Source organism: Zeugodacus cucurbitae, chromosome 6, assembly GCF_028554725.1.
Source record: "Zeugodacus cucurbitae isolate PBARC_wt_2022May chromosome 6, idZeuCucr1.2, whole genome shotgun sequence".
NCBI lineage: Eukaryota > Metazoa > Arthropoda > Insecta > Diptera > Tephritidae > Zeugodacus > Zeugodacus cucurbitae.
The window spans coordinates 5,257,106-5,279,547 of record NC_071671.1 but is presented as its reverse complement, the minus strand read 5'-3'; the positions used below and the strand labels follow the sequence as shown (position 1 = coordinate 5,279,547).

General features: G+C 39.6%; 3 protein-coding genes across 4 annotated transcripts in view; 2 read left to right on the top strand and 1 right to left on the bottom strand.

Annotated features, from left to right (window-relative positions):
- LOC105211215 (uncharacterized) overlaps window positions 1-22,442 on the bottom strand; it is a 121,802-nt gene that overhangs the window by 73,778 nt on the left and 25,582 nt on the right. Inside the window, exon 1 of one of the 2 annotated variants that reach the window (XM_054232818.1) lies at window positions 7,560-8,271. The exons of the other annotated variant lie outside the window; for it this stretch is intronic. The gene's annotated coding sequence lies outside the window, so the exon portion shown is untranslated. Of the gene's footprint in view, window positions 1-7,559; window positions 8,272-22,442 lie in introns of those variants that run through there. 2 annotated transcript variants of the gene reach the window in all.
- Window positions 11,044-17,159, top strand: LOC114803864 (uncharacterized). The gene is made up of 4 exons (XM_029039620.2): window positions 11,044-11,267; window positions 11,323-11,484; window positions 11,560-13,071; window positions 15,082-17,159. The coding sequence occupies exons 1-4, from the start codon at window positions 11,087-11,089 to the stop codon at window positions 17,097-17,099; spliced, it is 3,873 nt and encodes a 1,290-aa protein (XP_028895453.2). The 5' UTR covers window positions 11,044-11,086; the 3' UTR covers window positions 17,100-17,159.
- On the top strand, window positions 19,153-22,251 carry LOC128922430 (uncharacterized). Its single transcript, XM_054232820.1, has 3 exons — window positions 19,153-19,375; window positions 19,441-19,602; window positions 19,670-22,251. Exons 1-3 carry the CDS (start codon window positions 19,195-19,197, stop codon window positions 22,180-22,182), a joined length of 2,856 nt encoding a protein of 951 aa, XP_054088795.1. The 5' UTR covers window positions 19,153-19,194; the 3' UTR covers window positions 22,183-22,251.

Genomic DNA, 22,442 nt, shown 5'->3' with positions numbered 1-22,442 from the left:
TAAACAAACGGCAAGCTCAATTGCTAATGGTAATTTAGTCACTTTGTTGCGCCTGACTGCTTTCGAATTCAATTGCGGTTGCACTAATTTGTTGCAACAAAAAACAGTGTAATCCAATTGCTCGCGCAACTGTCAGTGCCAGCCAGTCAGCCGCCGTGCTGCAGTGTTTGTGTGATCGACACGTTCACAGCTAATTGAAGCGTTTAATGTGTCAGTATTTATTGTTGTTGTTAGTGCTTTCGGTTTCAGTGTTCACAAAAAAATATACAATAAAAGAAAAAAATGTACGAATGTGTCATTTTGTTGTACTTAAGTCGCATGCTTAATGCTTATTGTTGTTGTTTTTGGTTGGTTGTTGGTTGAAAAGGTAGACTTGTTGGCGGCTTTTAGTGGTTTGTGATTGTAATATTGATTTTACAGTATTTTTTATTGAATTATTTGATATTTGGTATAACAGTCATTACAACATAATCAAATTTACTCTCTTCTGGAGTTTCTGTGAGAGCTCTCTGACACTCAATTTGACGGAAAAAGTGCTCTCAAAAATTTTCAGTGACGTCAGTTTAGCAATTTTCATTGACGAGTAACGTATAACTCGGTTGAGAATTGCACATGCTATAGGTATTATAAGCGAAAAACCAAGCTGTGTAAAAAATTATTTGTTAAACATAGATTTTCATAAATAAAAAGATCTATTTCGATTACGAAAAATACAATTATTTTAATTTTCGAAGGAATGTATACAGATTTCTCCGAGAGTCCAAAAAAAAAATCTTCGACAATATCTAAAACTAGATATGCGTCTTGACAAACTAATGACCTTTTAAAAATGTTATTTACACTCAAGGAGCACACACGCGACACTAAAAGAGTAAACATTGAACAGTATTACTCTCAAACTCGAAAATCTTAGAGCCATATATTCGAAAAAAAATGAATGAAATTTAGAAATGATCTAATAAATCACTCTACCGAAATCTTCCAAGCTTTAAAAAACCATTGTTATTGTTAATAACTGTATAATACATTTTCTGTCATACTACTTTTTCCTAATCTCATACAACAATAATGACAGCAACAGTATTTGACTTTAACACAAACAAAAGCAAGCATCTACCGTTATTATTGAAATTAGTATAAGCTCAACTCAGTTCAGTATAGAGCCGCAAGCTAAAAAGCCTCATTCAATCATCTTAGACACACATTCACAATCACTCTCAAGCTCACCAGCTCATTCACTCACTTTGCGCCACATAACTCAACACGCTTCACAAGCATTCAGCGCTAACTGCCCACCAGTCCATTTTTCCCCAACTTAATTGGCCATGGCGCACGAGTATGTTCGAGCGTTTAGAGTTAGGTACTGACACCGTTGCACCGGTAAACACGCGCTTGCCGCAGCGACAGGAATGTGCATTTCAGTTTTCAAATTTATGAGTGCGAGTATTATTATTTAAAGTATGTAATTCGACTCTACCTTGGCAATGACTTTTTATTGTGCATAAAGCATATAATTTGGGTGGTGTTTTGTTGACGCCCCGCACTCTACGCTCTGCGCGCTGCAGTCGGTGGCCGCCTGCTGCAACACATTTGCTTTCTTCAAGCGCTGGAAAATGTTGATCTTTTCAAATAGTTGTTGTTTGTAGTTGTTTCTTTTTTTCTGTATTTTTGTGTTTGTACTTATTTTACTCAATGAAGTTGTGCAGTTAATTTATGGCATGATTTTATGGAGCACTAAAATTTTATTGCCAAGAAATTGTGCTAAGCTGAGGGAAGCTGAGTGTTGTTAAGCTTTTGTAGAAGTGTGCTTGAGCTTATTTATTTTTTTCAATTTCGATAAACAAGTATGAAAAATTTAGTAAAATGTATGGTGCAATTATTCTTAATGAGGTTTCTTTGTCGGTAATACAAGAAATCAGGTTTCTAAGTCAGCACTGTGGTTTATTGAATCATTATTTTTGTGTTTGATCCACATGATAATTCAAAAAATATATATTTCAAGTGGAAAAGCTTTACTTTATATGTATATATTTTACAAGACCTCAGTCAGTTCTTCCACGCTCGCTCTCACTTGTCAAAATTGTCGATTATTTTCACCTATTTATTGTCGAAAGCGAAAAGCTTTAGTTATATCAAGCTTTTGTAGAGCTTTCACTACTATCGACACTTACAACACAGGAAGTTTAAAAAACTGATTGGAACTTACTGCTTTTCAGACTTTGGTCACTTCATCTAGTATGTATTAAGTATTTTGGTATATGAGCTTTCGGAAAAGCTTTAACGATACCTATTTAGTCTATAGATCTCAATAAATATCCTCTACCATAAATATCTCTCTCCATGGAAGTAAATCATAAACTACTGAGGGAAGCTCTCGTATATGCCTATTCCGAATTAAGATCATCCTTATAAGATGATATTAAATAACCACAATATTAGGATCATATAGAAGAGAGGCATACCAGAAATAGAAAAAGGAATACAGTTAAACTTCCATAACTCGAAGTTCTCCATAACTCGATGTCTTGAATTGGCAATAGATGTCAAATTTCATACAAATTACCTTCCGTAACTCGGAATTCTCTCTAACTCGAAGTTTTTTTGTGGATTATGGTGATTCGAGTTATGGAAGTTCCACTGTATTTCGGAAAATTGCTAGCAATATTCTCTTCAACACTATGAAATACAAAGATATAGACGAAATCATAATTTTATAGAACTATACCCTTGGAAATTAGTGTAATCCAAATTGCTAGTATTTATATTAATTGAAGACTGTCTTTATTCACGCTTTTTCTTCAGCTGTTTTATTCCCTTGAATACTAACGAAATTTGTCATTTGTTTTTTTTAGCCAAAAATTTAATTGACTACAACTGAATTTTTTAATTGATGTTAATGACGCGCTGCCGAAAGCGTGTCACCAAGAGCAATTAAAAGAGCCAACAACAACAGCAACAAGAAATAAGAGCAGCAGAAGAATTGCAAAAACAATTCTCGAAACCTTCGCACTGCGTCTTAATTGCTCACTATGGAAAGTTGGATTTGGGAGCAGGTTATAGTTTATACTGCGACGGCGCGTAAAGTTACGTAGCGGTGACAGCTAATAGCACAACAACAACAATAGCAAACAACATTGGTATCAACCAACTGCATCATTAAGTCACCAAGGTAGTTGAACAACAACAATAGAGGAAGGAAACCAAATAAATAGCACAGTTGCTGCTGTCACAGCTGTGGACTGCTGCAGTAGTTGATTTGATGGGATAACTTGATGAATATTTTGTGTCTGCTGCTTGGTTGGAATGACTGATGGTTGTGGCTGTGGCATGAATGCCACGATTTTACCGTTTAAACTGCAAATTCGAAATTAGCGAAAATTATTTTATTTACCACGAATTTCGCCAAAATTTAGAAAGCAAATTAGTTTGCTGAATTTGTAATGTAAGCTTCCAAGGAGAATGTGGAGAGGTGAATAAACGCTCTTTGGTTGAACGAACACAAAATTCGTAAGAAAATTATGTAGACTCAGAAGAAACTATGGTTTGTACAGCGTATGCTTGTGCTTCAGCTCCAAAGTTTGAAGATTTTCAACTCAAATGTTGAATTTTCAACTCAAATGTTGAATTTTCAACTCAAATGTTGAATTTTCAACTGAAATGTTGAAGTTTCTTTGCCAGTTCGAATCACTGGTGTTTAAACCAACGTCCTTCTTGGAACTTTACATGAAAGCGCTCTTGCCAAAATTTGCTCTTTTTTGGAATAAGCCGGTAAAGGATCTAAATCTCTCGTCAGATAAATATCGAAACTAATATCAGGTCATATGACGGTACTAGAACCGAAACGGACACGATTTTATACCCGAATGAGAACTAGTAACTCAGAAGCATTCTTCAAATTAATTTGGGGGAACATTTTTGTTATTACAGCAGCAAAACCAACAATATCTGAAAATATCAGATCTGGAAAGAAATTTAAGCCATACAAACCAACTGATAAAGCGACTTCTTTCAATCAAATAGGTTCCTTAGAAAGCCAAAGTCTCATTTATATGACGAAACTGGTCTATATAAAGTGCAAGTCGTACTAGTGAACAGTGACTCTTATAAGTCGAAGTGACTTTACCGGTCTTCAAGTCAGAATGTATTTTATATAGATCACACATCCGTGGCACTTCTCAGATAATTTAGTGTGAGAAAAATCAATACATCCTTTTAATATAACCTAAAAACCGGACAAGCTGCAGCGGAGATCATGCAAGTGGTTGATAAATAGAACAGTGGCATGCAAATGTCTGCGAAAAATAAGTCGAAGAGGAGTGAACACCAAAAATGGAGCATCAATTAATGAGAGCAAAGCAATTGACTGGCGTGTGAGATTGCTCCAATTTCGACCGCAGCTGACAGCTAAAGCACCAGGCAAGCTGTTTAGAACGCTGCTGGATTTGCAAATAAGCTGCTGTTGTTGATTGCTACTTTGCTTTTTCGGCTTAAATATTTGATTATTGCTGTTGGCTTCTTTTGGGCAGCATTTCTTACTTTTCAGCGGTGGAATTTATTCGGCTGACAGAAGAAATCAGGACACTGGTAGGCAATAAAATCACTTGGAAGTCTGTCAGCGCAGATTTTTTGTTGCCAATTACCTACGCTGTCAGCAGCGCTGGTCAAATCTTAGAGCAACGCGAGCATTTGGCCGAAAAACTTAGTGGTTCGTGGCATAGTTTAAGTAAAAAATGGGCCAAACATTCGCGTTTACACAGTAATTTGTTATTGTCAGTGGCGGCTGTCACTGTCACTGGCACTGTTCCTACTGCTGTTGCTGCTGCTACTGTCATTGTTGTTGTTAGTAACATTGATTGTTGTTATTGTTATTGTTGTTGTTACTGTCTTTGCTGCTGTTGTTGTTATTATTGCATTTGTGTTCTAACAATTGGCTGCTGTGCTGTACGCTGGGCGTTGCAAGCTCGCGGCATTAGCAACTTGCTGCTACTACGAACGCTGCAATATTGATTGCTGCTGCAGCTACTGCTGTTGTTGTTGTTGCCGCCGGGTCTATACAGAATTTATTGTTGCTATTAATATGCTCTCCAGCATATTCGCCGTTTTTTCTAACGCTTTTGTTGTTGTTTTCTGTACGCGTATGCTTGTGCAACGTTCTAAAGCTGCTTTCATATGCACTTTTATGTATGTATTTGTAATATTTATGTGCCTGAATTTATGTATGCGGTAAGTGGAAATAAATTGCTTTACTCTATAGCTACTTTCAGAATTTTTTCGCTTCTTCTTTCTACAAATCTTACAGCCAATCTCGGTACGTCTTCCTAGTGTTTGCTTTTTTGTTTTTGTTGTTGTTGTTGCAAATGAAACTAATGCAATGCACCAACGTCGCGCAGTTAGTTAGTCAGCGAGCGAGTAACAACTTTTTTTTTGTTCAGTTCGTTATAAGAAAAGTTGTACTCGTTTTACCGTTAGAATGCAGTGAATGCAACGAATAGGCCGGTTCGAAGCCAATCTACAGTCAAGTTGAACAAGAAGTGTGCAGCTCTTCGGCTTCTGCCTTCACTTCTGGGTAGATCACATGCATGTATGTGTGTATGTGAGTGAATGTTTGTATATATGTATATATGAGTGTGTGAGTATGGCTTGCGGTGAATGTTAAGCTGCTGAGTGATTTTCCGATTTTATTCAATAAATATATTAGCACATATGAAACCATATATGCAAGGTTGTATGTATGTAGACACAGATACATTCACATATATACATGCATACCTATGTATACATATACTATATCTATGTATTTGTGCTCGGAAATGACAGTAGCATCGCGTAATCGATGACGAGATTTTTGATTACTGTTCTTGTTTTCCTGACTTTTTCCGTCTTTTGGCACTAAGCAATTCTAATCGATTGCATGCATCAGCCAACAAATACACACACACACAAAATAAATATGTGTCTAGCGGGTAAATGCATTCTCGTAATACACGTTTCACATTTCGCATCGCTCGAGTTAGATAATTTCCGTAGGCTATAAAACTGGCAAACATTCTCGCATTTTTTATATTTTATTTTATTTATTTTGTTTAATTTATTTACTTTTTTCTCTTCTTCGCGCTGTCAATCGCGTTTAATTGGTGAAAATGTGCATTGGGTGTGTAATCGAATGTGTTATAATACCTTATATTTTGTTGGTTACATACATACATACATATGTATCTGTGTGTGTGCATAATGGAGGTCAACTCATCATCATCGTGCGGCAGTCTGAGTATGCCAATTTACGCATCAAAGTGGTGCTAACCAGTTTCTTTTTACCTTTTAATGTTTAATGGAAACTAACGGCACTGTCAGAAATCAATATACGAAAGTAGGCTTTACCTTTCATGAAAGGATTGCTTATAAGAATAATTTAAAAGTAAATTAAAATGCCTTATAAATAGTAATTAAATACTAATTAAATAGCTGAGGTCAAGTGTTAGACAGAATAGTTAACAGAATGATACTTTCAAAGATCGCTGAACAATAGGTCTAGATCGTAGAAAATCAGAAAGCAATGTACTGTTATTATAGTATGTAGACAACAGCTTTATCTTTTCAATTCACACATGTCTTTTCAAATGCGGCATGAATATTCTGAATTCAGGAGCAGTATACATATATCTTTTCAAAATACGGAGTTTCCCTACATGAGATAATTCATCTCCGCTCATAATCTTTGGAACAAATAGATCTAGAACCCTTCTCTATATATGTATTTATAGACGTGCCGCAAAACCAGTTTTGTAGCATTTGTAATAAGAAAATTTAAAGCAAATGATCGATAGCCAGTGCCGTTAATACCGTTAGTTTTAAGACTTAAAGATCAGAAAGGTCTTGCCTTAATATCATCGACGAGTCAAAGAGCTCAGGACTTTTATAAAGCAAATTTTATGAATCCAAAGCGAAGTTTAAGCTATATACCGATAGGGTTGCATTTAGAATTCCTAATAATGGTTTGCAGATTTATTGGGATGAATGGGACGCTAGTTTTTAAGTTAAACTTTAAAGAAAATGCTGAATTTCTCGTTCTCCATAATAATGTCTACCGTAGTCTCTTTTGAGATCCTGTTTTAAGAGGATAACTTAAAACATTAGAACTGAGATTTCAAAAACAACAAAACAATCAAAGCCAATAATAAGGGGTTGGTTGATTGTTGGTTTCTTCAAAACAAAGGCTGAAAATCAGAGGTTATGAGCTGAGTGTGCACAGAATAAAGTCAATTGGGTCTAATCAAGATGAATTTTTGTTGTTATAAAGAAGACAAATCCGTGGTTTAAAAAAACAGACCCGTGAATAAATGTATCTTAAGATATATAAGATATATATAAGATAATAGATATAAATATTTTAAGATATTAATTTTGTGACCAAAATATATTAATTTCGTCTTCAAAAACGAAATATTTTTTATATTTCTATTTTTTATAATTTCTATTTCTAGATATTATCTACCAGGTATTAGAGATATATTTGTTTATTTAAATTATTATTATTTATAAATTTCTTAGATTATAATTACCTTCACAGCCGCGAATTTATATTTTCGAAGACCTTAAGACTTCGTACAACAGTTAACCGCCTTTAGCATTTGAAAACGAATATGATGTTTCTTAATTTTGCACGTAATTGAATTCAATTAATTTTGTTTTTATTCAAAATTATTTAATTAAATAAATTTAATAATTATAGATTCACAATTTTTCGTTTATGCACATGAAATTACTTCCGCTTGAACACTATTCGGTTATTTTTTTGTTTAGATAAGGCATCCAATTTTTATGTTATGATTAGTTAGTACTTTCTTATAAAATCACTATTTTTATTTATATTGCCACACTCCTTTGTTATTTTTCTCATATTTATTGTAATTTTTGAACATTTTTCATAATATTGGCATTAATATTTAGTAATTAATATTTACGCATCTGTAATCAGTAGTATTTTTCCCTTCTGAAAATTAATATCCGCTATTTTTCACATTTATGATTTTCATATTTATATTTTTGTTTTATCATTCCCTTGGATGACCACATAATTGAAACACATCAGCACTATATACGAGTACATTTGTAGCCGATGTTCTTAGTACTGTACTAAAGAGCTTTCCAGGTTTAGGGAAATCAGGAATTTTCCAACTCGAACTTAAACACATACGTTTTAAAATTATAACCGATTCAAGCGCAAAACACGTACTACTCGAAACGCCGCTAAAACACAACTGAAAAGCGTGCAGCGCTAGCAGATCAAACTTGGCTTAGATCAGTTAACAAGAAGAACTCCTAACAAGCTTGCTGCTCTCTTGCCGTTTGTTTATGTTTTCACAGCGTCGTATTGGTCAACAAGCCGCTCATTTCAGCGCATTCTCACTCTCTAATTCGCGCGCTCTCTGACACCTGTGTTTTGGTGCACTCACAACGGCATGTTGTCGCCGCTACACCTGCGCTCAGCATGATCACAAGCTGGTTGTCAAAAATAAATACTGTGTAAACCCAAGATTTAGTGTTGGATCGGCTACATTTCGTAAAACTATGAGACTCTCGACTACTCAACCGCGCTCTCGCACACTCTCGCCGGCTCTTACACCTGTCGCTTGTCAATTTACTTAATTCAATAACAAATTTCTTCGGAAAAATGAGCACAAGCACGGATTGAGGTAACTCCGTCAAAGTGAGTGCGTTGAAGTTTTCTTAGCGAGAGTGTGTATAATTAACGAGCGCATGGAGCGTGCAAATGTACAATGACACTTTTGAGTCGAGGTGACTGCTTACAACAAAAATGTCACATGATGTGCTGTTGATCTGCTTAAGTGATGATTGACAGACATGAGGAAGAGTTGGGTTTAATTAATTGAGGTTGGTCGGGGTTTAAGCGAAGAATTGAGGAATTCGTTAAAATAACCTTAAAATATAAGTATAAAACTCAATACTTGAAGACTTGCAAATATATTCAGTGGTAATAAATATATAATAAATACAAATCCGATGATAATTTTTAAGTCCCAGCAAAAGGTGGTAAGATCACTAGTTTTCGGAGAATAATCTAATTCAACTTACTGTAGATAATATAGTAATAAGAATTTATGGAAAACAGAGTTAAATAATGCATTGGTAACAGAACATGTATTTCAGTGTCCTTATATTGTCGAAGGTCTCATAGAAGCTTGAATATTTTCGAGGATTTGAGTTATTTATCTTCAAACATATGTATGTATACATTTTCTCATAGTTCCGAGATGGAACATGGGACATCAATTTCTTATATTAGATTGGCAAATATTTCCCTTCCCCCTTTTTAATTTCACGGCTATGTATAAAGCGCTCGTATCTGGCAATACTATATATTTTTGAAAGGTCTTGATATAACCTTCAAAACTACGCTATGGACGTGTAAACATGAAGTTCACTAACGCCGAAATTGGCGATATTTTAAAGTTTTCTTTCGTTAAAGACAAATCCGATCAAATCATGGAAAACATCGAGTTAGACCGGCATGTAGCATCTCGTAACATCGACCAGGAGATGGGAGTTAGTCACCAAACCATTTTAAACCATCTGCAGAAGGCTGGATACACAAAAAAAGCGTGCTGTTTGGGCGACGTATGATGTGACGCAAAAAAAACCTTCTGGACCGTATCAACGTCTGTGATATGCTGTTGAAACGGAACGAACTCGACCCATTTTTTGAGGCGGATGGTGACTGGCGACGAAAAATGGATCACATACGACAATATCAAGCGAAAACGGTCGTGGTCGAAGGCCGATGATGTCAGGAAGGTTTTGCTATGTGTTTGATGGGATTGGAAGAGAATCATCCACTATGAGCTGTTGTTGTTGTGCTGAGCTGCTATCATATGGTCAGACCTCTAATTCTACTATCTACTGCGATCAACAGGACCGCTTGACGCAGGCGATTGACCAGAAGCATCCAGAATTGGCCAATAGGGAGGGTATAGTGTTCACCAGAACAACCCCAGGCCGCACACTTCGTTGATGACTCGTCAGATGCTACGGGAGCTCGAATGGAAGGTTTTATCGCATCCACCATATAGCCCGGACATAGCGCCAAGTGATTACCACTTGTTCCTGTCCATGCCGAACGCCCTTGGTGGTGTATAGTTGAACTCAAAAGAGACTTGTGAAAAGTGGTTGTCCGAGTTCTTCGCAAATAAAGAGGGGGCTTCTACGAGGGGGATATTATGAAGTTGCCGTCTAGATGGAAACAGATCATCGGACGAAACTAAATCCGATCACTGTAACCCTTTTTTAAAGCATTGAATAAAGAGCAAAAAAGTGGAAGGGAGATATTATGCCAACCTAATATATAGTTTACATATAGCATATATCAAAATAGCATATTACAAAAGTAAATATTTCCAATAGCTCAGTTACACACGTTCAACAACAACAATCAATTCCATACATAATTATCATTACACCAACTTGCCATTCACCTATATTTATTTCCAAAGAGATTAAACAATTAACAAGCAATTAACAACAAAGTGTTGACAATGAAATGTCAGACATAAGCAAGCAAAAATCGCAAAAGCAAAGAGTGATAATGATTTGTTGATGAAAATATGAATGAAATAAATACATATACTGATAGCTTGAACTGATGCACAGCTTTTGTAAATAAAAAATAAATTGTGTGAAATTGATAACTTTATAAGCCGAGCATGAGTATTTCACAATTGTCTGTAGTATTTTTTATCATTATTTTTTTTTTAATTTTTTGCAAATGCGTCTAGAGACACGTAGTTGCAGCTGCAGAACGCCGTCAAAACATGCACCGCGCAATACCGTTAAACGCCGAGACTACAGTTAATGACACACATATTTGGACAAAACTTCATTGCTTTGGCTTAATGGTGCGCCCAGATTGCTTAAATGCTTAAGAAGCACATAGAATGATAGCTGAATTAGTGAAAGAGTAAGCATTTTTTTGCAGACCACTTAATTGCATCACGAGTATATAAGGCATGCGACCTTCAGTTATGCAGTAAAACACAATAAACGTTCGGTCAGTTGATCAATTACTGCGAAAATGTGGCGAATACTTTTGTTCAACATCCTAGTTGCAAGCGCACAAAACGCGTTCGATACGCCTCTCTGTCCAGATGGTGGTGAGCCGGTGTGTGCGAAGAGTGGCTTTGAATTCATTTACTTCGAGAACGAATGTAAATTGAATGTTTTCAGCTATAAAGAGCTTTTTGCTGGACGACCAAGTGAGTATTACTTTCTAATATATTTTGAGTGCTTCATTTCAAATCTTCTTTATAGGTCCTACTAAGGTGGACCTCGTGGAATGCTTTTCCAACTGTGGTGGTATTATATGTCCAGCGTTATTCCAGCCAGTTTGTGCACAGCAAGTGCCTGGAGGTTTCACGCAAACGGTATCCAATGCCTGCCTAGTGAATCAGTTGATTTGTGATACGAGACAACGTAAGCAGCAAAAAATTCTCCAAATACTACCCAGAGTTAGCCAATAATAATAATTTTCATTAATATATCTTACAGAATGGGTCATCATTGCCAATGGTGCTTGTCCGGAAACTTCAGCACCCGAACAGGGCTTGTTTGCAGCTTTCGGCATTGATGCTATTCCGCCATTAGCACCAGCTACAACACCTGTCCTCGCACCGGCCGCCGCACCGAGTTATGAGCCCAAACCCGCATATACACCAACGGCAACACCACCAGCAACATATTATCCACCAGCAGCTCCAGTTGAATCCGCCCCAACGACAAGCTATGATGCTCCGGCGCCTCAAGCATGCCCTGCCGATTACACAGCATTGGCACCAGCCCCTGTTCCTACACCAACTGCTTACGCCGCACCAGCACAAGATCCTTATACCGCTCCAAGCCAAACTTTACAAGCTGCTCCGCCGTCTTACTCACCACCAGCGGCACCTGACTCTTATTCACCACCTGGTGCTAGTTCTTACTTAGCCACCGGCGTAGATCCGGCGCCATTTGCTTATCCACCATCTGATTATGTTGCAGCTCCGCAGCCGGCGCCAAGCGCTTGCCAAGCTTCTTACGTGCAAGAATCAGCACCGGAATATGCTACTTTACCTGCAGTAGATTCTTACGCCCCATCACCGGCACTACCACCGTTAGATTACGCAGCTCCTGTAACAGCACCAGCCCCAGCTAATTACGAATCTACTCCATTACCTTGCTCTGCATCCGAAACTGCTCCAGCCCCATCAGCATATCAGAACGCCTATCAGCCATCTCCATCTGCATATGCCTCATCTGCCCCTGTGGCTCCCGCGCCGAGTCCAGCGTCTTATTCTGCACCAGCACCGGCACCATCTGCTTATGAAAATCCGAGTCAATATGCAGTAGCAACTCCATCCTCTTGCTCATCATCAAGTCAATACCCTGCGCCCTCCGCTGATCCAGTCGCAGATTCTTATGCCGCACCCAGTCAACCTGCAATTTCAGAATCTTATCCGGCTGTTAACCCCTACCCAGCCGCAGCGGCACCAGCTCCCTACAGTGCGCCAGCCCCAACTCCTTGCTCAGCCCCAGATCAATATACGGCACCAGATCCATATGCACCCTCCGATCAAAATTCTGTACCTGCTCAAGATTCGTACGCCTATCCGAGTCCACCACAATATCAAGCACCATCCACTGATTTGAGCACATACTCAGCCCCTACTGCAGATGTAGTGCCCTCAGTAAATCCCTACGCTGCGCAATATCCATTACCCGCTCCAGCATCAGATCCCCTTAATTATTCGCCAACAACAGCTTACGCACCTGCATCGGCGCCTGCATGTACATGCTCATCAAATGCTCCGCAATCCGGAATTGCATCGTTGAAATATGATATTCCTGCCATCATTGGAGCACCTCAAGAGAGTTCTGGGCAATATGCGCCAGATCTCGCTTCATTTATTGCGCAATGGATTGATAATAACCCATTGGTTACAAAGAACGGCTTACAGTCTATTGCTCCATTCTATTATCAGCCTACCTATACACTCATTGAATATAAGGGTTCGAAGGGCCCAGGTTCGGCATATTAATAGTTGACTAAATAAGCCAATAGAAATTTCGACTTAATTAATTATGAATGTGATTCTTGTATGAGTGTGTGTAAGTAGCTGTAAGATTCCCTGACCCATTGAAATTGTATATACATATATTAGTTATTCCTTAAATATATAGAAATGTTAATAAAGTTAAATTAAATAAAGAATATATATATACTTATTTTTTTTATTTCCCTCGAAAGACAGCTTTAAAAACTTCTTCGATTTCCAATATAATATACTTAAACTAATCACCCAGCAATGCAGTATTTATTACTACATAATTGTAATATCAATTTTCAATGATACGGGGCACAATAAATTCGTTGAACAGTAAGCTTAAGATTTCATTCAGTGCCAATAGAAATATATAAACTTAAACTCTAAATATAGTCTCAGTTGAATATTACTTCTCGAGGCCTCAGACTCTAGGAGTCATAACAATAATAAGGTCGATTCTTCACTAATATTTTTAAAACTTTTATTATTTTAAGTATCTTGACATTATCATGACTCTTATTAAGTTCCAATGTGAATCAATATTATAAGCTCCATTACAGGAAAGAAGAAATTTCTATATTAGACTAGCATCTCAACTACGCTCATGGTAATCTAACATTCTTATAAAATCAGTTTGAAGAATATCTATATACTTGAACCGACAGGAACGGTCTGTTCTTAAATGAATGTTAAGCAATTCTTTACTGACTTCTTTACATCAGATCCACAACAGGAATGGTTTCCTGGTCTTAATAGTTGAAATCAGGATGATTGAATTGTTGAAACATTCGTTTGAAAAAGATAAGCAACAAATGGATTCTCATTGGAGGCCTTAAGAGTTTAATCAATTTGTTAATTTTGCTCAACGGGTAGTTCCATAAGGAATCATAACCAAATATTTGATGAGGGAAATGGTGGTGAATCGAAGTCTAAATCACTCGTTTAGCTATTTCAGTAATATGATCAACTTTGATCTAACATTCTTCCGTGTTTTAGGTACCGCGGCGGATCAATATTATGCGATCAGTTCATTACACAGACTCTTAGGATGAATGTCCACCAAACTTCTTGTGAGATCGATTCAGAAATCGTCTTCACATTTTTAGAAAACCCAGCTAGTCGAATTAGATATTTCAAAATCAGCAAAGCATAATATACGTAATATGGGAAAGCTCTAAGTCCCTATGTAAAGGAATTAATTAAACCGCTAAATGAATAAACTCGAAACCTTCTGCCGAACCATAGGCGAAAAACCCACAATGAACCTTAAATTATTAGATAGAAATATTGTGTAAGGTAATATAAAAATCAACCAAAGAACAATCTCTTTGAGAATGTACGTATCATGAAGTTTGAAGACATCTCCACAGACTGTATGGATTTTTGTACGAAGTTCTCGAGAGGTGTCTGCGACCAGAGGCAAATTCAAAGCGAGTTATGACGCCTGTAGTCAACTAATAGTATATCAAAGAACTTACCATTTTAATTATGGTTTATTAAATTTTCGTGTAGAAATAGTTGAATAATTCGTGCACTCACCTGAAAAAAAAATTAATATATTATATATTATTACCATAGAAACCAAGAAACACGTTTTATGGCAGATTTATATTGGTAAGCATAAAGCTTAAACATTTCATTCATACATATGTTTCAAAACAAAAACAGTTATTTATTTGCTCAGCGCCGAAGAATGTGGTACCAAAGCAGATAGTAAGCGAATTCTAAGAGTCATGAAGCACGTACAATGGACCCGTTCAAAACCAACGTCTCCGCGTGCTAAGTCGACTGCACTAAACCACCTACGATAGGCAGTAGAAAGATTGTACCCATGTAGCGAAGGCACATAACCTGATAAGGGTTATTGCTCCACTAAACATCATGGGTCTTTGCCATAAAATTGGGTATAAAAGGTTCACGGCCGCCAGTTTATTAGTAAAACAAAACGACTACACAGTAAAGTACATCAATTGCTTAAGTAATAAATAAGTTAAATTGAAAATGCGGTTCATAATTTTAATTGGTGTATTCGTTGCATCCGTTAATGCGGGCATCTTTAACATACAACCAGCTGCGTTGCCACGCTATCTGAGTCCTATACCATCTCCAGATCCGTCAGCACTACTACCTTCATATCAATATTCGGCACCCGCACCAGCACCAACATCTTATGCAGCGCCAGCACCTGTTCCAGCTACCTACGAATCCCCAGTAGCAGTAGCATTACAACCACCATGTCCTTATGCGGCGGCTCCTGCTGTACTTCCTGAACCATTACCTTATGCACCAGCGCCGGCTCCAGCTCCAGTTGCGTACTCAGCACCAGATCCAGTTCCTGTGCCATCTCCTTGTTCTTATGCAGCTGCCCCTGCGCCGGTTCCAGATGCATATGCAGCACCAGCACCTGCTCCCGCTCCTTATGCACCACCAGAATTAGCGCCTGCTCCTCTGCCATGTCCTTATGCGGTAGCGCCAGCACCAGCTCCAGATGCTTATGCGGCTCCGGCTCCGGCTCCGGCTCCAGCTCCAGTTGCTTATGCACCACCAGCGCCTATTGATACTTATGCAGCACCAGAACCAGTACCTGCACCTGCTTATCCTTATGGAGTGGCACCGGTTCCAGATACGTATGCAGCACCTGCTCCAGCTCCAGTTGCTTATACTCCACCAGCATTTGTAGCTCCGGAAATTGCTGTGGCATCTCCTTGTGCGGCTCCAGCCCCCGTTGCTTATGCAGCACCTGCTCCAGCTCCAATTGATTATGCACCTCTCGCCCCCGCTCCAGTCCCTTATGCTGCACCAGAACCCGTTCCGGCAGCACCTGCATGTCCTTACGCAGCAGCTCCAGCTCCAACTCCAGATGCATATGCTCCACCACCACCTGCTACAGACGCCTACTTACCACCAGTGCCGGCTCCAGCTGCTTACGTAGCCCAGCCAGAATCAGTTCCTGCTCCAGCACCATGTCCATATGCAGCCGCCCCTGCACCAGTTTTGGATGCTTACGCAGCACCGGCACCAGCTCCAGTTGCATACGCACCATTAGCTCCTGCTGACCCAGCTCCAGTTCTTCCACCATGCCCATATGCTACAGCACCAGCTCCAGCACCAGTTGTAGATGTTTACGCAGCACCTGCACCAGCTCCAGTTGCTTACGCTGCTCCAGTGCTCCCACCAGCAACTTACGCACAACCAGATCCAGTACCAATACTACCACCATGCCCTTATGCATCAGCACCAGCTCCTGCTCCTGCCACTTATACAGCCCCAGCTCCAGCTCTGCAACCATTTATTCCTCCCGAACTAATTCCAGCACCTGCGCCAGTATCCTTTTATGCAGCACCTAGCCAAAGTATATCACCAATCCTACCTACTTATCTAGCATCAACACCATCTGTCTCGCCTTACGCAGCTCCAGCGCCTGCGCCTGTACCTTATGCACCTCCAATTCTACTTCCAGCTCCTACTTCTTACACAGCTCCTGCACCCGCTCCTGCCGCTTATGCGGCGCCAGCTCCAGCGCCTTATGCTGCTCCTGAACCTGTTCAGCCGTCCTACGCTGCTCCAGCTCCGGTTCCAGTTTCTCCTTACGCAGCCTCTCCTGCCGCTTATGCAGCCCCGGCTCCAGCTCCAGCGCCTTATGCTGCTCCTGACCCTGTGCAACTGCCATACGCTCCACCAGTTCCGGCTCCCGTTTCTCCTTACGCAGCTCCTGCACCCGCACCTGCCGCTTATGCAGCCCCGGCTCCAGCTCCAGCGCCTTATGCTTTCCCTGACCCTGTTCAACTGCCATACGCTCCACCAGCTCCGGCTCCCGTTTCTCCTTACGCAGCTCCTGCACCTGCTCCTGCCGCATATGCAGCCCCAGCTCCTGCTCTGCCATCATATGCTGCACCAGCACAGGCTCCAGCCCCTTATGCACCACCATCTTACTCAGCGCCGGCCCCAGCACCCGCACCTGCTCCTATTCTTCCCCCCTATTCCAGTGCTGTTAAATACTATCAATGACGATAAAATATTAAAAGTAGGTGTCGAAGACATCAATAAATAAATCCAATTAAAACTTAAACAATACTTCTTTTGTATTTCTCTTAGTCCATGAAAAAAGTTATACTTTACTGAATTAAAAGACATCAGTTTCATTAAATGCAACATCTCTTTTTAATTCAATTTCCGGAAGCATACGACTTGAGCTCGGCTTGAATATACTTTTCGATGTTGTACTAAAAATATTAAGTCGTTCAGTGTTCATCCTTTGATTGATTGGTTTAGTACTTTCGCTTCTTATTAATAGTTGTCCCTTGGAATACCATATGAATATACCTGATAAACGTCTGTGAGCCTAAAGAACTATTTATTTTATTTATTATTCCGTGTGAGACAATTTCATTACGATCTTGACGGAGGTTTCTCTGTATGTTTTTTAAGTTCGTTGTTTTAGTCGACAAATAAAGCCCACACCCTATCGAGCAACAATCCATATTCATCAAATTAAGGCAATTAGTGGTTGCAATTTTCATTTTAAACTCTTCATTAACATTTTTCAAAAAATTATAAACTCTTTGGAACACAAAATTTTCCATATGATATCATAGAATATATGGAGGCATATAACGACTTCAGAAAAGGGACTTATTGGTCTATATCTCACATTAAATGAAAAATTATGAATATTTTCGAATTAATTAATTTTTTAATACATAAGAAAATTTCTAAGTCATTGCAATTGAAACTTGTTTTGTATGGCTCAACGTTTAATCAGGGAAAGCTCTGCATTAGGCAACACAATATGGTTCGTGTCTATGATGATGAATTAAGCTTTACAGTTTTGTAGCCACTGGTATGATCACACTCACTGCGATCGTTGTAAGTTTGCGATCGCGTTCACATTCTTGAATAAAAACAATCCGATTTATAGTCACTTAATAGTTAAATCTACATTTAAGTATTGCAGAGAGTACACAACATGAACCATTTCCAAATGGAATCTCTTAATATTTTCTCCGTTTCCACAAAAGCCATCCAGACTTTTTCTATATTCTGACGAGTCTCAGTTGTTTAAACAATCATTAAGACCAAAATAGTCTGGCTAAAAAAGCAGAAAATAAGCTAGACCATAATGTGTTTCTGCCGCGTGAAACCGCTTAGGTCTTTGACTTATAGACGAGTGTAGGCTTTGATGGTCATAGCTCACGAGGCTCAAAGAATATAAAGTCTTTGTATTTATCAACCATAAAGTAGAGATTTTGATAATCCTCATTGACATCAAACAGCTCAATATGTAAGTATTATAAAAAATGGGCCGCCAAAATCTAAGGTATTTTACCACTACCTGATATCTGGTGGGTCGTGTATTCAAAATCTTGAAGTGGTAGAAACCAATATATGTACTTATAAAATGCAAACCTTCCCGAGAAAAGGTTTCAATACGGTAGGTTCGAGATCAATCCTGCATATGGAAAAACTTGTTCTGGGAATCACCTAAACTGCCTCCATAAAGTCGAGAACATTTTTCAACCTTCGAACAAATGTAGAATGTTTCACTTATGGTTATATAATTAAAATAGTGTACGGGTATGATTCATACTATTCAAGAAAACCAGATAATTTCTTCAACTGCGTATATTTTTTTTATTCAAGACCGAGACCCCGTTACGTAAGCTGTTGTATGTTTTGTATTAAACAAGCTAACCTCGAGCTCTTGGCACAACGGCAACAACAATTTCATTAACAATGCAATTTGTGTACAATATGCGACTAGTAAATATGACTACCGGCGTGCGGAAAACACGTACGTGCAATTGAAGACCGCCGGTTTTGCGTAAGCTTCAGTGATAAGCGCTCAATTCTGTCTAATGACTGAAGAACGCACTTTGCCAAACTTTGTGAACACGGACGGACCACTGACAGTTAGATTGGTCCGCTGGACCAAAAGCACATAAATTGATGATAAGCAGGTCCGTTGCTGGTGAGGTCCAAAATTTTAAATTTACATTGGACCACAATAAAATTAAGTATATAAAGCGAGCGACCCTGAAAAATTTAGTATATTTAAATTACGACTATTGAAGAATTCACTTTACTACAGCTTTAAAACATAAATATGTGGTTAATATTATTTGTTGGGAGCCTGATCACTTCCTTCGCAACGGCGCTCTATACACCGATATGTGCCGAAGGTGGTTTACCCGTGTGTGCCACGAATGGTGTAGCATATCTTTACTTCGAAAACGAATGTAGACTGAATGCTTATATTTACAAGCAAATTTATCTTGGACAGCGAGGTAAGTTTTTCATTATAATCCTTTAATATTTATATCAGTTTAATTAAAATTATATTTTCTTGTAGTTCCCATTAAAACAGATTTAGACAACTGTTTACTGAATTGTCATGAAATAGTCTGTCCAGCCTTGTTTAAGCCTGTTTGTGCTCAGCAAGTTCCAGGTGGACCTACGCGTACCGTGCCCAATGCCTGTCTCGTCAACCAGCTGATTTGTGCAACTAAACGACGTAAATATATTTAAATATCTTTCCGGTAATCATAATTCATTTTCTGAAATTTTTTATCTCTCCATAGACTGGAAAGTTATCAGCGAAGGACCCTGTGCGCCAACATTAAAGTCTACATCATTAACAGGTGAAGAATATTCGTTTACCTCACCAACATCTGAAGGTTATATTGCTTCGGATCAGGGACCGATTTCGACCTCGTATATTGCGTCATCTTCATACTCAACCTACTCCCAACCAGATCCTTCGCCTTATGCTGTTCAAGATCAAAGTGAAAATTATATTGTACCAGCTCCAGTTTCTGTGCCTTATGGTGCTCCAGATACAATTCCAGTAGCATCTACTTATGACGCACCACAACCAGCTCCTTGCACAAGTTCTGCTTCCGATGCTTCACTTTATAATGCTGCAGACCAGAGTAAAAGTTATCAAGCTAGTGCTCCAGCTCCTGTTCCAATCGCGGCACCTTATGCTGCTCTTGATCAAAGTCAAAATTACGTTGGCCCTGCTCTTTCTGTACCAGTACCAGAATCTTGTCCTTATGCAACTGGAGCACCAGATTTAGCACCGGTACCATATGCAGCTCAGAGCTATGCATTACCTGTAGAAGTTTCGAAATCATATCCAGTTGCAGAAACAGCTCCATCACCATATGAAGTACAGCAACTAGTTCCATGTCCCAACGTGGTGCCAGAACCTGCTGCAGTATCAACTCCTTGTACTGCCATTGATCAGAGTCAAAGCTACGTCGCATCAGCACCGGCCCCTGCTCCTTATGTAGCACAGAACCCTGCTCCCTATGTTGCACAGGACTCAGCACCAGCTCCATATGAAGCACAACAGCCCCCACCATGCCCTTACGCATCACCAAGTCCTGCTCCCGCATCGTTACCTTATATTGATCAGAGTCAAAATTATATCGCCCCAGCAGTACAAGATCCAGTTGCAACTCAATATGAGGCACAGCAAACAGCACCAGCACCTTGTACAGCAATTGACCCAAGTGCAAATTATGCTGTACCAGCTCCAGCTCCTGCTCCTTATGCATTACAGGTACCAGTTTCACCTCCTTATGAAGCACCTTGCTCTGCAGACCCGGCTCCTGCTCCAGCACCAGCGCCTTATTCAACACTTGACCAAACGCAAAGCTACCCTGTAATAGCCCAAGCTCCTGCTCCTTATGTAGCACAGGACTCGATTCCAGCTCCATATGGATCAGAACAAACAGCACCGGTACAGACAGTTTATCCTATTTCCAGTCCAGTCTCGATACCGCCTTCTTATGATTTGCAACAACCAGCTCCATGTCCTTATGCGGAAGCAGCACCTGCTCCTGCACCTTTGCCATGTGCTGCAATTGAACCAAATCCTGCGCCATATGTAATTCCAAGTCCAGCCCTAGATGTCAGTGAAGTACAACAACCATCTTATGTAGCAGCTGCAGCCGTTCCCGATCCAGTACCATATGCTGCCCCAGAACAGACACAAAGTTATGTTGCCTCTCCTCCAGTAAGTGTTCATTGTGCAGTGCCAGCACCATACGCAGCACCACAGTCGTCCCCAATTGCTTATTCATCACCAGCAGCAGCTCCAGCGCCATCACCTTATGCAGACTCAAACCAAAATTTCGGGGCACCAGCTCTACCTTGTGCGGATGCAGAGGTACAACAAACAGCTGTCAACGTTTATTCAGAAGCAAATGCTGCACCTGCACCTTACGCTGCTGTAGAGCAGACTCAAAATTATGCAGCACCAGCACCTGCTTCTTCTTCCGCAACATACTCAGAGCCTGCACCAGCTTTAGCTCCATGTGAAATTCAACAACCGAGTCCTTACAGTTATGCAGCTCCTGCTCCAGCGCCTTATGTTAGTCAACCTCCAGCGCCAGTCGCAGCCCCAGCTCCAACTCCATATGAAGTACAGCAACCAGCTCCATGCTCTTATACACCAAGTGATTCAGTACCTGCTCCAGCTCCTGCTCCTGGTCCTTACGAAGCTCAACAACCAGCAACGTACCCAGAGCCTGCTCCTTCCTCAGCTCCATGTGACACACTACAACCGAGTGCGTACAGTTTTTCAGCTCCTGCTCCCGCTCCTGCGCCTTATGTTAGTCCAGATCCAGTGCTAGTCGCAGCTCCAGCTCCATATGAAGTACCACAACCAGCTCCATGCCCTTATATAGCTAGTGATCCAGTACCCGCTCCAGCGCCTGTTCCTTACGAAACTCCGGAACCTACACCATGTGCTTCTGCGCCTGCAGATTTACCATATACAGCTCCTGATCGGAGTCAAGTTTACCAAGCTCCAGCTTCTGTATCCTATCCTACTACAAATCTTGAAACAGTACCGTCTTATCAAGCGCAGTCACCTGCGACATGTTCCTGCACGGCAGCAGGTAGTGCTCCAGCTTCTCCCGCACAAAATCAATATACAGGAACTGTAACGAACTCACCGTTATCAAGTGTTTATTCAAGGCTGCCAGGATCGTTAGATTTAACGACACTTTTTCAACGACTACGCAGACGTTTTGGAATATTTGTTTACCGACCGAGATATACGCATATTATAGTTAGAAATTAGCTATACAAACCATAATTTATTTATTAGTGATAACCCATAATGGGTGCTAGTGTAGGCTTAATAATAAAATGTGAGTTTAAAACATATAAAACTTGATTTATTTTTAGCGATCATTAGGCTCTTAAACATGGCATGCTTTTAGGCGTTTGAAAACAACGATCAGGCTTCGGTATAAGTCTTGGCTTATAGCCGAGACACGCTCACATTGTGAAGGTCGGTAGATAGATCTATAATAGTTTGAATAGCAATGTATACACAAA